The sequence below is a fragment of the Engystomops pustulosus genome, chromosome 5 (assembly GCF_040894005.1).
Source record: "Engystomops pustulosus chromosome 5, aEngPut4.maternal, whole genome shotgun sequence".
In the NCBI taxonomy this organism is placed as follows: domain Eukaryota; kingdom Metazoa; phylum Chordata; class Amphibia; order Anura; family Leptodactylidae; genus Engystomops; species Engystomops pustulosus.
In genome coordinates, this window is record NC_092415.1 from 1386609 (window position 1) to 1402513 (window position 15905).

At 49.9% G+C, this 15905-nt stretch overlaps 1 protein-coding gene across 1 annotated transcript in view; it reads left to right on the top strand.

Moving 5' to 3' along the window:
• Nucleotides 1–6829: 6829 nt before the first annotated feature.
• Nucleotides 6830–15905, top strand: part of RECK (reversion inducing cysteine rich protein with kazal motifs) — an 83508-nt gene continuing 74432 nt past the window's right edge. The window contains exon 1 of the mRNA XM_072150981.1: nucleotides 6830–6968. Within this exon, the coding sequence (XP_072007082.1) occupies nucleotides 6890–6968 (79 nt within the window). The 5' untranslated portion in view covers nucleotides 6830–6889. The remainder of the gene's footprint in view (nucleotides 6969–15905) is intronic.

Below are 15905 nucleotides of genomic sequence, written 5' to 3' on the forward strand. Positions count from 1 at the left end.
CTGAACTAGTCAGGGGCGCCCGCCAGGAGATCCAGAGCCGGTGGAGATGTCGGGGCACCTTCCTGAACTAGTCAGGAGCACCCTCCAGGAGATCCCGAGCCGGTGGAGATGTCCGGGCACCTTCCTGAACTAGTCAGGGGCGCCCTCCAGGAGATCCCGAGCCGGTGCAGATGTCGGGGCACCTTCCTGAACTAGTCAGGAGAACCCTCCAGGAGATCCAGAGCCGGTGGAGATGTCGGGGCGCCTTCCTGAACTAGTCAGGGGCACCCTCCAGGAGATCCCGAGCCGGTGGAGATGTCCGGGCACCTTCCTGAACTAGTCAGGGGCGCCCTCCAGGAGATCCCGAGCCGGTGGAGATGTCCGGGCACCTTCCTGAACTAGTCAGGGGCGCCCTCCAGGAGATCCCGAGCCGGTGCAGATGTCGGGGCACCTTCCTGAACTAGTCAGGAGCACCCTCCAGGAGATCCCGAGCCGGTGGAGATGTCCGGGCACCTTCCTGAACTAGTCAGGGGCACCCTCCAGGAGATACCGAGCCGGTGGAGATGTCCGGGCACCTTCCTGAACTAGTCAGGGGCGCCCTCCAGGAGATCCCGAGCCGGTGGAGATGTCCGCGCACCTTCCTGAACTAGTCAGGGGCGCCCTCCAGGAGATCCAGAGCCGGTGGAGATGTCGGGGCGCCGTCCTGAACTAGTCAGGGGCGCCCTCCAGGAGATCCCGATTCGGTGGAGATGTCCGGGCACCTTCCTGAACTAGTCAGGGGCACCCTCCAGGAGATCCAGATCTGGTGGAGATGTCCGGGCACCTTCCTGAACTAGTCAGGGGCACCCTCCAGGAGATCCCGAGCCGGTGGAGATGTCCGCGCACCTTCCTGAACTAGTCAGGGGCGCCCTCCAGGAGATCCCGAGCCGGTGGAGATGTCCGCGCACCTTCCTGAACTAGTCAGGGGCGCCCTCCAGGAGATCCAGAGCCGGTGGAGATGTTGGGGCGCCGTCCTGAACTAGTCAGGGGCGCCCTCCAGGAGATCCAGAGCCGGTGGAGATGTCGGGGCGCCGTCCTGAACTAGTCAGGGGCACCCTCCGGGAGATCCAGAGCTGGTGGAGATGTCCGGGCACCTTCCTGAACTAGTCAGGGGCACCCTCCAGGAGATCCCGAGCCGGTGGAGATGTCCGGGCCCCTTCCTGAACTAGTCAGGGGCACCCTCCAGGAGATCCAGAGCTGGTGGAGATGTCCGGGCACCTTCCTGAACTAGTCAGGGGCACCCTCCAGGAGATCCCGAGCCGGTGGAGATGTCCGGGCCCCTTCCTGAACTAGTCAGGGGCACCCTCCAGGAGATCCAGAGCCGGTGGAGATGTCCGGGCACCTTCCTGAACTAGTCAGGGGCGCCCTCCAGGAGATCCCGAGCCGGTGGAGATGTCCGGGCACCTTCCTGAACTAGTCAGGGGCGCCCTCCAGGAGATCCCGATTCGGTGGAGATGTCCGGGAACCTTCCTGAACTAGTCAGGGGCGCCCGCCAGGAGATCCAGAGCCGGTGGAGATGTCCGGGCACCTTCCTGAACTAGTCAGGGGCGCCCTCCAGGAGATCCCGAGCCGGTGGAGATGTCCGGGCACCTTCCTGAACTAGTCAGGGGCGCCCTCCAGGAGATCCCGAGCCGGTGCAGATGTCGGGGCACCTTCCTGAACTAGTCAGGAGCACCCTCCAGGAGATCCAGAGCCGGTGGAGATGTCAGGGCGCCTTCCTGAACTAGTCAGGGGCGCCCTCCAGGAGATCCCGAGCCGGTGGAGATGTCCGGGCACCTTCCTGAACTAGTCAGGGGCACCCTCCAGGAGATCCCGAGCCGGTGGAGATGTCCGGGCACCTTCCTGAACTAGTCAGTGGCGCCCTCCAGGAGATCCCGAGCCGGTGCAGATGTCGGGGCACCTTCCTGAACTAGTCAGGAGCACCCTCCAGGAGATCCCGAGCCGGTGGAGATGTCCGGGCACCTTCCTGAACTAGTCAGGGGCACCCTCCAGGAGATACCGAGCCGGTGGAGATGTCCGGGCACCTTCCTGAACTAGTCAGGGGCACCCTCCAGGAGATACCGAGCCGGTGGAGATGTCCGGGCACCTTCCTGAACTAGTCAGGGGCACCCTCCAGGAGATCCCGAGCCGGTGGAGATGTCCGGGCACCTTCCTGAACTAGACAGGGGCACCCTCCAGGAGATCCAGAGCCGGTGGAGATGTCGGGGCGCCTTCCTGAACTAGTCAGGGGCACCCTCCAGGAGATCCAGAGCCGGTGGAGATGCCCGGGCACCTTCCTGAACTAGTCAGGGGCGCCCTCCAGGAGATCCCGAGCCGGTGGAGATGTCCGGGCGCCTTCCTGAACTAGTCAGGGACACCCTCCAGGAGATCCCGAGCCGGTGGAGATGTCCGGGCACCTTCCTGAACTAGTCAGGGCACCCTCCAGGAGATCCCGAGCCGGTGGAGATGTCCGGGCACCTTCCTGAACTAGTCAGGGGCGCCCTCCAGGAGATCCCGAGCCGGTGGAGATGTCCGGGCACCTTCCTGAACTAGTCAGACGCACCCTCCAGGAGATCCCGAGCCGGTGGAGATGTCCGGGCACCTTCCTGAACTAGTCAGGGGCTCCCTCCAGGAGATCCCGAGCCGGTGGAGATGTCGGGGCGCCTTTGCCCCCTTTGCTTTATTTGCACTAAAAATGTGTGATTTTTCCAGACTTCGGCATCTGAGGGTCTGAGATGAATTGGGCGATTTATTTTCTGCAGAGAACTTTATAAATCCCCCCCCCCCCCTCCCCCTATTTGGAGCCTTTTGGGGAGATCTATAAATTTGTGACCTGGGTAAAAGGTGAGAAGCGTGTGAATTCCATTAACCCCTTGTAGTTGCACCTCAGTCATGTGACAGCTGTTTGTTTATTGTTTCCTTGCATTCCAGAGGAGGAGGAGGGGTCTAGGGGGGGGGGGTCTGAACTTTTTTCCCTGTGACTATTTCTTCAGGTCTTGGTGCTGGAGCCATCGGAGTCATCTGTACAGCAATTACCATCCATCCCATAATATACATCCTCCATAGCATCTGCTGTATGTGATGATGGCACAAAGCAGCAGCCGATGTATTCATGACAACACACAGGATATACAATGTATATAGATACACACAGGATATACAATGTATATAGATACACACAGGATATACAATGTATATAGATACACACAGGATATACAATGTATATAGATACACACAGGATATACAATGTATATAGACACAACAGGTATACAATGTATATATAGATTGTATATATAGATACACACCATGGGCCACATTTATCACTTGTTTTTTCTGTTGTTTTTGCGCCTTTTCGTTTAGGCGCACCGTTTTTGCGCCATTTTTGCGATTAAACGTCAAATTAGCCGCGCAGCTAAAATAACCACCTTTCCCTCATCTATCGTTCAATTCCAGATGTTTTGCTGCGCCTAATGATATTCATCATGGGCGACTTTTGCATTTAGGCGCAAAAACGGGCGCAAAAACACTCCAGCTCGAAGGTGGCGTTATCTGAGAAGAAAGCACTGAGCCCCTGTGCAGAAGAGCTCATTTCTAGCAGCAGAGCTCAGCCAGACACTGGAACATATAATAGATACATTAGATACATTACAGACACTGGAACATATAATAGATACATTAGATACACTGCAGACACTAGTACATATAATAGATACATTAGATACACTGCAGACACTAGAACATATAATAGATACATTAGATACACTGGAGACACTGGAACATATAATAGATACATTAGATACATTACAGACACTAGTACATATAATAGATACATTAGATACATTACAGACAGGAGCTGCAGACTATTTACAGTTCATCACTTCTATTTACAAAATATTCTGCAAACGCTGAGCTCACAGCAAGAGCAAAAGAAGTTTGCACAAGTTTGCAGAAGCTTGCAGAATTTTGCAGATACAACATACAAGTGTCCCCCATGTAATTCTGCACAGTGTCTGAGGGGGATATTGTGCAGAATTACAGGGGTGCAGCAGGAGACCAGCACTGGGGGATCCCCTCCAGGAGAAGCCCCTGCTGAGGAGGTCACTGGGTGCTGGGTGTCACACACCTGGGTGCTGCTGTGAGTGTTATCTTCATTCTGGGCTGTGGGAGAAGCAGAGAGGAGCTTGTAGCAGGATCACATGTAAGTGCCCGAATCTAACATTGCGCCTAAACTGCGCCTAAACTAAAGTGATTAATAAGAGGCAGAAAATATACTTATCACAGATGGTTGTAGCTTGTGATAATTCTAGCAAAACAGTGCGCCCGAATTTAGGCGCAACTACTACACTTAGGCGCACAAAAGTGATAAATGTGGCCCCATGTATACAACGTATATACTGTATGTATGTATGTGTATATGCATATGTGTGTGTATATGTGTGTGGTTGTGTGTATGTATGTGTATATGCATATGTGTGTGTATATGTGTGTGTGTATATATGTATGTGTATATGTATGTGTGTATGTATATGCATATGTGTGTGTATATGTGTGTGTGTATATGTGTGTGTGTATATGTGTGTGTATATATGTATGTGTATATGTATGTGTGTATGTATATGCATATGTGTGTGTATATGTGTGTGTGTATATGTGTGTGTGTATATGCATATGTGTGTATATGTGTGTGTGTATATATGTATGTGTATATGTATGTGTATATGTATGTGTGTATGTATATATATGTATGTATATATATGTATGTGTATATGTGTGTGTGTATATGTGTGTGTGTATATGTGTGTGTATATGTGTGTGTGTATATGTGTGTGTGTATATGTGTATGTGTATATGTGTATGTATATATATGTATGTATATATATGTATGTGTATATGTGTGTGTGTATATGTGTGTGTGTATATGTGTGTGTATATGTGTGTGTGTATATGTGTGTGTATATATGAATGTGTGAAGTGTGAATGTGTACACAGCCACACACATGGGGTTTGCATTACTTGGCACTTCCCCTTTAAGAGTGACTTATTCTCTATAGTGCATGTGCAGTTTAGCCCTCAATAAGTGTCGCACATGCATTCTATATATTTCTATGCCCCTCATATAATTCTAATACCCTGTTATACCCAGTACCATGTGTTATGGAGCGATGAGCCGGGCGTCTCTGGATCGCATTGTGCGTGCGTGAATATTGGTGCGGGCGCATTGGGACTGCAGAGACACCGATACATGTGACTCGCTGGAGTGGGATGTAAAACACATGGAGACCCAATAGAGGTTTTATAAACACCTATTCACACCTGATGCATCACTATGCACATATATACCTTGTATATACACATATATACATGTATATACCTTGCACTGATATGTATGTGATGACTGTAGAGAAATGTATCCATTTTATATGTATAATTCTATTTCTATGTAAATCCTGCAGCCTGCACTGCAAGACACGCCCACTTGTATCTAATGTTGTAGCAGGAAGTTCCTATATAAACCCCAATGGGTTCACTTGTAAAATTGCTTAATGAAGGAGGTTCACACCGAAACGTCGCCACTGGTTCCATAAACTTCACCCTTTGGAATTTTGGATTTCTGGAGTCCTTTCTGGAGTCCTCCCTACAGTTATTTCAACCTTAAATATACACACCAGGTATATAATGTATATAGATATATAGACACCAGGTATATAATGTATATAGATATATAGACACCAGGTATATAATGTATATAGATATATAGACACCAGGTATATAATGTATATAGATATATAGACACCAGGTATATAATGTGTATATATACACACCAGGTATATAATGTATATAGATACCAGGTATATAATGTATATATATACACACCAGGTACACAATGGGGCAAATTTACTTACCCGGTCCATTCGCGTTCCAGCGGCGGCTTCTCCGCTCTGGATTCGGGTCCGGCCGGGATTTAATAAGGTAGTTCTTCCGCCGTCCACCAGGTGGCGCTGCTGCGCTGAAAGTAAACTCATCGCGCCGGAATGCACCGAGCTGGACCAGGTGAAGGTAAGCGGTCCTTATGCGACACATTTTCGGTTTTTAAATGCGGCGGTTTTTCCGAATACGTCGGGTTTTCGTTCGGCCACGCCCCCCGATTTCCGTCGCGCGCATGCCAGCGCCGATGCGCCACAATCCGATCGCGTGCGCCAAAATCCCGGGGCAATTTAAGTACAAGCGGCGCAAAACGGAAATATTCGGGTAACACGTCGGGAAAACGCGAATCGGGCCCTTAATAAATGACCCCCAATGTATATATATATATAGATACACACCAGGTATACAATGTATATATATACACACACCAGGTATACAATGTATATATATACACACACCAGGTATACAATGTATATATACACACACACCAGGTATACAATGTATATATATACACACACCAGGTATACAATGTATATATATACACACACCAGGTATACAATGTATATATACACACACACCAGGTATACAATGTATACATATACACACACCAGGTATACAATGTATACATAGAGCCGCGCAGGATATACACTGTTATTAGTATATGTTTGGATTGTGGCCTCTTCCATGAATCTTTCCTCATTGTTCCCGAATCCTCTATAACTCCGGGAAGGAAATGGAGGATGCGGGAGGTTAACCCCTTCTGCTATGTCCTGGCTGTGACGTCACATGGAGGAAAAGTTCAGTTCTTGTCTCTGGGATTGTCTGGAGGCAGAGGAGGAACTTCCAGGACTCCTCCAAGTGATAGGAAAGCGGAGAAGAGGGGGTGGGAGAGGAGGAGTGAGGGAAGTGGAAGAGGAGGAGGAGGAGAAGGAAGCCACAGGGGCTTCTACACCACTGATGTGATGTGATGGTCCCAGCCTGTGTGTGGGTCATGTCCGGGCTGCCCCTGGCGGCTGCGCTGCTCCTGCTCCTGCCCCAGGCTGCGGGTAAGTAACGGGGGTGAGGGACTGGGGATGGATCAGCTGATGGGACCAGTGATGGGGGAGTCATGGACCCTACATATGTCCTGGGGTGCATAGTTCTGGAGGGGATCCTTGCATCATTATTATGTGTAGATCAGGAGTTCACATACTTTACATTAAGACACAAACTATTACAAAACTGCACTGATATAGGAAATGTGTGAGGAGGACCCTCGCCCCCAGAGCTGACAATCTAAGCGGGAGGCTAGAGGGTGACGCTCCGCACTGATCACCCAGAGAGAGGAGCCGGGAGAAGCTGGAAGAACTTATAGGAGAGAATTCCAACTCTGAACTTCAGGTCACACAGGAAGAGGCCGATGAATGCACAAGCCCCAGATGTCTGCACCTCCCCCTCCTCATCATCAGAGACCAGGGGGAAGCGGGACACATGCTCCGGGGATGGGGGAGCCTCACAGGACCTCCGGATACCCACTCACAGGACCTCCGGATACCCAATCACAGGACCTCCGGATACCCACTCACAGGACCCCCGGATACCCACTCACAGGGACCCCCGGATACCCAATCACAGGACCTCCGGATATTGAATCACAGGACCTCCGGATACCCACTCACAGGGACCTCCGGATACCCACTCACAGGAACCTCCGGATACCCACTCACAGGAACCTCCGGATACCCACTCACAGGAACCTCCGGATACCCACTCACAGGACCTCCGGCTACCCACTCACAGGACCTCCGGCTACCCACTCACAGGAACCTCCGGATACCCACTCACAGGAACCTCCGGATACCCACTCACAGGAACCTCCGGATACCCACTCACAGGAACCTCCGGATACCCACTCACAGGGACCTCCGGATACCCACTCACAGGAACCTCCGGATACTCACTCACAGGACCTCGGGATACCCACTCACAGGACCCCCGGATACCCACTCACAGGGACCTCCGGATACCCACTCACAGGGACCTCCGGATACCCACTCACAGGGACCTCCGGATACCCACTCACAGGGACCTCCGCTCATCATACAGGAGCCCCTGAGTACCAGGATAGTAACAGATCACTCCTAGTTGTCAGTGTGGATCCTCTCACTCCTAGTTGTCAGTGTGGATCCTCTCACTCCTAGTTGTCAGTGTGGATCCTCTCACTCCTAGTTGTCAGTGTGGATCCTCTCGCTCCTAGTTGTCAGGGTGGATCCTCTCACTCCTAGTTGTCAGTGTGGATCCTCTCACTCCTAGTTGTCAGTGCGGATCCTCTCCTAGTTGTCAGTGTGGATCCTCTCACTCCTGGTTGTCAGTGTGGATCCTCTCACTCCTAGTTGTCAGTGTGGATCCTCTCACTCCTAGTTGTCAGTGTGGATCCTCTCACTCCTAGTTGTCAGTGTGGATCCTCTCACTCCTGGTTGTCAGTGTGGATCCTCTCACTCCTAGTTGTCAGTGTGGATCCTCTCACTCCTAGTTGTCAGTGTGGATCCTGTCACTCCTAGTTGTCAGTGTGGATCCTCTTCTCCTAGTTGTCAGTGTGGATCCTCTCACTCCTAGTTGTTAGTGTGGATCCTGTCACTCCTAGTTGTCAGTGTGGATCCTCTCACTCCTAGTTGTCAGTGTGGATCCTCTCACTCCTAGTTGTCAGTGTGGATCCTGTCACTCCTAGTTGTCAGTGTGGATCCTCTTCTCCTAGTTGTCAGTGTGGATCCTCTCACTCCTAGTTGTTAGTGTGGATCCTCTCACTCCTAGTTGTCAGTGTGGATCCTCTCACTCCTAGTTGTCAGTGTGGATCCTCTCGCTCCTAGTTGTCAGTGTGGATCCTCTCACTCCTAGTTGTCAGTGTGGATCCTCTCACTCCTAGTTGTCAGCGTGGATCCTCTCACTCCTAGTTGTCAGCGTGGATCCTCTCACTCCTAGTTGTCAGTGTGGATCCTCTCACTCCTAGTTGTCAGTGTGGATCCTCTCACTCCTAGTTGTCAGTGTGGATCCTCTCCCTCCTAGTTGTCAGTGTGGATCCTCTCACTCCTAGTTGTTAGTGCGGATCCTCTCACTCCTAGTTGTCAGTGTGGATCCTCTCACTCCTAGTTGTCAGTGTGGATCCTCTCACTCCTAGTTGTCAGTGTGGATCCTCTCACTCCTAGTTGTCAGTGTGGATCCTCTCACTCCTAGTTGTCAGTGTGGATCCTCTCACTCCTAGTTGTCAGTGTGGATCCTCTCACTCCTAGTTGTCAGTGTGGATCCTCTCAGTCCTAGTTGTCAGTGTGGATCCTCTCACTCCTAGGTGTCAGTGCGGATCCTCTCCCTCCTAGTTGTCAGTGTGGATCCTCTCACTCCTAGTTGTCAGTGTGGATCCCCTCACTCCTAGTTGTCAGTGTGGATCCTCTCACTCCTAGTTGTCAGTGTGGATCCCCTCACTCCTAGTTGTCAGTGTGGATCCTCTCACTCCTAGGTGTCAGTGCGGATCCTCTCCCTCCTAGTTGTCAGTGTGGATCCTCTCACTCCTAGTTGTCAGTGTGGATCCTCTCCCTCCTAGTTGTCAGTGTGGATCCTCTCACTCCTAGTTGTCAGTATGGATCCTCTCACTCCTAGTTGTCAGTGTGGATCCTCTCACTCCTAGTTGTCAGTGTGGATCCTCTCAGTCCTAGTTGTCAGTGTGGATCCTATCACTCCTAGTTGTTAGTGGGGATCCTCTCCCTCCTAGTTGTCAGTGTGGATCCTCTCACTCCTAGTTGTCAGTGTGGATCCTCTCCCTCCTAGTTGTCAGTGTGGATCCTCTCACTCCTAGTTGTCAGTGTGGATCCTCTCACTCCTAGTTGTCAGTGTGGATCCTCTCCCTCCTAGTTGTCAGTGTGGATCCTCTCACTCCTAGTTGTCAGTGTGGATCCTCTCACTCCTAGTTGTCAGTGTGGATCCTCTTCTCCTAGTTGTCAGTGTGGATCCTCTCACTCCTAGTTGTCAGTGTGGATCCTCTCCCTCCTAGTTGTCAGTGTGGATCCTCTCACTCCTAGTTGTCAGTGTGGATCCTGTCACTCCTAGTTGTCAGTGTGGATCCTCTCACTCCTAGTTGTCAGTGTGGATCCTCTCACTCCTAGTTGTCAGTGTGGATCCTCTCACTCCTAGTTGTCAGTGTGGATCCTCTCACTCCTAGTTGTCAGTGTGGATCCTCTCACTCCTAGTTGTCAGTGTGGATCCTCTCACTCCTAGTTGTCAGTGTGGATCCTCTTCTCCTAGTTGTCAGTGTGGATCCTCTCAGTCCTAGTTGTCAGTGTGGATCCTCTCACTCCTAGTTGTCAGCGTGGATCCTCTCACTCCTAGTTGTCAGTGTGGATCCTCTCGCTCCTAGTTGTCAGCGTGGATCCTCTCCCTCCTAGTTGTCAGCGTTGATCCTCTCACTCCTAGTTGTCAGTGTGGATCCTCTCACTCCTAGTTGTCAGTGTGGATCCTCTCACTCCTAGTTGTCAGCGTGGATCCTCTCACTCCTAGTTGTCAGTGTGGATCCTCTCACTCCTAGTTGTCAGTGTGGACCCTCTCAGTCCTAGTTGTCAGTGCGGATCCTCTCACTCCTAGTTGTCAGTGCGGATCCTCTCCCTCCTAGTTGTCAGTGTGGATCCTCTCACTCCTAGTTGTCAGTGCGGATCCTCTCACTCCTAGTTGTCAGTGCGGATCCTCTCCTAGTTGTCAGTGTGGATCCTCTCACTCCTAGTTGTCAGTGTGGATCCTCTCACTCCTAGTTGTCAGTGTGGATTCTCTCACTCCCTAGTTGTCAGCGTGGATCCTCTCACTCCTAGTTGTCAGCGTGGATCCTCTCGCTCCTAGTTGTCAGTGTGGATCCTCTCACTCCTAGTTGTCAGTGTGGATCCTCTCACTCCTAGTTGTCAGTGTGGATCCTCTCACTCCTAGTTGTCAGTGCGGATCCTCTCCCTCCTAGTTGTCAGTGTGGATCCTCTCACTCCTAGTTGTCAGTGTGGATCCTGTCACTCCTAGTTGTCAGTGTGGATCCTCTCACTCCTAGTTGTCAGTGTGGATCCTCTCGCTCCTAGTTGTCAGTGTGGATCCTCTCGCTCCTAGTTGTCAGTGTGGATCCTCTCACTCCTAGTTGTCAGTGTGGATCCTCTCACTCCTAGTTGTCAGTGTGGATCCTCTCACTCCTAGTTGTCAGTGTGGATCCTCTCACTCCTAGTTGTCAGTGTGGATCCTCTCACTCCTAGTTGTCAGTGTGGATCCTGTCACTCCTAGTTGTCAGTGCGGATCCTCTCACTCCTAGTTGTCAGTGTGGATCCTGTCACTCCTAGTTGTCAGTGTGGATCCTGTCACTCCTAGTTGTCAGTGTGGATCCTGTCACTCCTAGTTGTCAGCGTGGATCCTCTCACTCCTAGTTGTCAGTGTGGATCCTCTCACTCCTAGTTGTCAGTGCGGATCCTCTTCTCCTAGTTGTCAGTGTGGATCCTCTCACTCCTAGTTGTCAGCGTGGATCCTCTCACTCCTAGTTGTCAGCGTGGATCCTCTCACTCCTAGTTGTCAGTGTGGATCCTCTCGCTCCTAGTTGTCAGTGTGGATCCTCTCACTCCTAGTTGTCAGTGTGGATCCTCTCACTCTTAGTTGTCAGTGCGGATCCTCTTCTCCTAGTTGTCAGTGCGGATCCTCTCCCTCCTAGTTGTCAGTGTGGATCCTCTCACTCCTAGTTGTCAGGGTGGATCCTCTCACTCCTAGTTGTCAGTGCGGATCCTCTCCCTCCTAGTTGTCAGTGTGAATCCTCTCACTCCTAGTTGTCAGTGTGGATCCTCTCAGTCCTAGTTGTCAGTGTGGATCCTCTCACTCCTAGTTGTCAGTGCGGATCCTCTCACTCCTAGTTGTCAGTGTGGATCCTGTCACTCCTAGGTGTCAGTGTGGATCCTCTCCCTCCTAGTTGTCAGTGTGGATCCTGTCACTCCTAGTTGTCAGTGTGGATCCTCTCACTCCTAGTTGTCAGTGTGGATCCTCTTCTCCTAGTTGTCAGTGTAGATCCTCTCACTCCTAGTTGTCAGTGTGGATCCTCTCACTCCTAGTTGTCAGTGTGGATCCTCTCACTCCTAGTTGTCAGTGTGGATCCTCTCACTCCTAGTTGTCAGCGTGGATCCTCTCACTCCTAGTTGTCAGTGTGGATCCTCTCACTCCTAGTTGTCAGTGTGGATCCTCTCACTCCTAGGTGTCAGTGTGGATCCTCTCCCTCCTAGTTGTCAGCGTGGATCCTCTCACTCCTAGTTGTCAGTGCGGATCCTCTCACTCCTAGTTGTCAGTGTGGACCCTCTCAGTCCTAGTTGTCAGTGTGGATCCTCTCACTCTTAGTTGTCAGTGCGGATCCTCTTCTCCTAGTTGTCAGTGCGGATCCTCTCCCTCCTAGTTGTCAGTGTGGATCCTCTCACTCCTAGTTGTCAGGGTGGATCCTCTCACTCCTAGTTGTCAGTGCGGATCCTCTCCCTCCTAGTTGTCAGTGTGATCCTCTCACTCCTAGTTGTCAGTGTGGATCCTCTCACTCCTAGTTGTCAGCGTGGATCCTCTCACTCCTAGTTGTCAGTGTGGATCCTCTCACTCCTAGGTGTCAGTGTGGATCCTCTCCCTCCTAGTTGTCAGTGTGGATCCTGTCACTCCTAGTTGTCAGTGTGGATCCTCTCACTCCTAGTTGTCAGCGTGGATCCTCTCACTCCTAGTTGTCAGTGTGGATCCTCTCACTCCTAGTTGTCAGTGTGGATCCTCTCACTCCTAGTTGTCAGTGTGGATCCTCTCACTCCTAGTTGTCAGCGTGGATCCTCTCACTCCTAGTTGTCAGCGTGGATCCTCTCGCTCCTAGTTGTCAGCGTGGATCCTCTCGCTCCTAGTTGTCAGTGTGGATCCTCTCACTCCTAGTTGTCAGTGTGGATCCTCTCACTCCTAGTTGTCAGTGTGGATCCTCTCACTCCTAGGTGTCAGTGTGGATCCTCTCCCTCCTAGTTGTCAGCGTGGATCCTCTCACTCCTAGTTGTCAGTGCGGATCCTCTCACTCCTAGTTGTCAGTGTGGACCCTCTCAGTCCTAGTTGTCAGCGTGGATCCTCTCACTCCTAGTTGTCAGTGTGGATCCTCTCACTCCTAGTTGTCAGTGTGGATCCTCTCACTCCTAGTTGTCAGTGTGGATCCTCTCACTCCTAGTTGTCAGTGTGGATCCTGTCACTCCTAGTTGTCAGTGTGGATCCTCTCACTCCTAGTTGTCAGTGTGGATCCTCTCACTCCTAGTTGTCAGTGTGGATCCTCTCACTCCTAGTTGTCAGTGTGGATCCTCTCACTCCAGATCTCATCCTCTAGATCCTTGTCCCATTGTTGGTGCAGTCTGTCACTTTGTTTTGTTTGTTGATTACATTGTTTGTTTAACCCTTCAATGACTGCACGCGCCCTCATTAGCATATATAGAGATGTCCTGGCAGGGGGCGGACTTCATACATGGCATCCAGCTGGCGAATCCCCTCTTTAATATCTCATCAGGATTGTGTTTCTAGGTGCCACAGGAGCAGAGACACAATCCTGGTGCAGTATTAAAGAGGGGATTCAGCTCTTAGAAATTACACCAGAACTGTCAGCTGAAGTACATGCACCCTCTGCTGCTGAACCTGTGGAGGGGTGAGGGACCGGCGCCCGCTGCACACTACACGAATCACTGGAGGAAATGAGTTTTCTAATGGAAAAATTCCCATCAGTGAGAACGTGCGCCGTTACCCGCTGACTGTCCCATATATATATATATACACGTCTGTATGTGGGGACTCTCCAGCGCTTTGTCTTCTCTCCATATTCTGGACCTGGTTCATCAGAACCAGAGTGGTGGCGCTGTGTCTCCGGGTCCTATGACCAGCAGGAGGTTCTGGTGTCCATAACACGAGGGCCACGTGTTCCACATCTGAGGGCCCCATAGGGATATATAGTTATTGATTTCTATAGGGGCCCAAGTGCAATGTTCTGCAGACATGACTCTGCCCGGGTGCTGTATACACATGTGGGGGGGGGGGGGGGGGGCGGGGGTCCTTCATATTACAGCTAATTAATGTTATTGTTTTTACAATAAACAGTTTTATAATTTTCCCATCTACTTTCTGTATCAATTCCTCAGGGTTTTCTAGATCTCTGCTTGCTGTCATTCTATAGGAAGCTTCTAGGTTTACTACTGGTGGACAGAAATCTGTCCCTGGTCACACAGGTGCATGAGCCGTTATATCACACAGGTGCAGGACCCATTACATCACATAGGTGCAGGACCCATTATATATCACACAGGTGCATGAGCCGTTACATCACACAGGTGAATGAGCCGTTATATCACACAGGTGCATGAGCCGTTATATCACACAGGTGCAGGACCCATTACTTCACATAGGTGCAGGACCCATTATATATCACACAGGTGCATGAGCCGTTACATCACACAGGTGCATGAGCCGTTATATCACACAGGTGCATGACCCGTTATATCACACAGGTGCATGAGCCGTTATATCATATAGTCACCTGTGTGACCACTGGAAGTAAAGCTTCCTATAGAATTACAGCAAGCAGAGATCTAGAAAACTGGATAATTGATACAGAAAGTAGATTGGTAAATTGTAGAACTCTTTATAATACAAACAATAACATTAATTTGCTGTAACTGGAAAATCCCGGTGATTCTCTTTGTATAAGGTCTATGATTTGTTCATATTGTAGTTGAACATCTAAAGCTTGTAGTTTTTGTATGTAATCTCTGTTTGTAGCAAAGTTGCATGAAGGCGTCTGTGTGTTAATGATTGCGTTGTACGGGACGTGCTGCGCATTGGTTTGTAATAGTCACTTTTTAGTATGAATTTTCTTTACATTCTGAGCCATGAATTTCTACGAATTACTTTATGGCTTCTTTTTATATTTTTGAGATTGTAAACTCTTGTTGTATATACAAACTTTTCTCACCGTGACCTCTTATTTTTGTATGAAAACCTCTCCCATGTCATCGTGAATCTCCATGAATAATTTTGTGTTTATCACAAAGTTGCATGAAGGTGTTTTAGGCTGTCAGCAGTTTATGAAGATAAATGCAATCCCCGTTCTCTGTACTTTCCCAAAATATAAAGTTTTTAGGGGTCAACAGAATGTGTGTATTCGCTATATTTAGTACCTTGTGCCAGTTTTAAAATTTCTAGTTTAAAGGGGTTGTCCATGGGTAGAAATACATTATTTTATTTTGTGTATTTGCCCCATGAGCTGTGATGTAGAATATGATGGGGCTGTAGAGATAAAGATGTTATTATTATTATTATTATTATTATGGCTGCTTTTTTCCAGAAGAGCGCCACACCTCACAGTGGTGAGTGCCGGTACTGCAGCTCAGCCTCATAGAAGGGCATGGAGCGTAGTTGCAGTACCAGGCATTACCTATGGGCAGGGTTTTTGGAATAAAGCAGCCATGATTTTTAACCCCTGGACAACCCCTTTAAGAACATCTTTTTGTTTGTTCTTTTTAGTGACTGAATGTTCTGTAGAATCTCTGCTCGTGTTCCGGAGATTGTTTTCTGCCGTTTTCATCATCAAACTCAATTTTCTGTGATTAATGGATGAAAATGTCGCAATGTCTCCGGTGTCTCTTACAATGTGACAATATCTGGGGCTTTGTTGCCAGTTCTATAATGTATCACGCGGTTATTATACTGGGAGCGCTGCTCTTTACTCGCTGTGTACGGACATTCCAGCGCTGGGGGGCGGGTTCGATCATGATCAGATAATTGGGGCTCCGCGGCCGCACTTTTGTCAGTTTTCCCGACTTTTTACGTTTTGCAACGAATTCCTCCAGGATTTTGGCGCACATGATCGGATTTTGGCACAATCGCGCTGGCAGAAATCGGGGGGCCATCCGAAAACCTGACGGATTCGGAAAAATTTGCGACATAGAACACTCCGCTCGATCGCGACT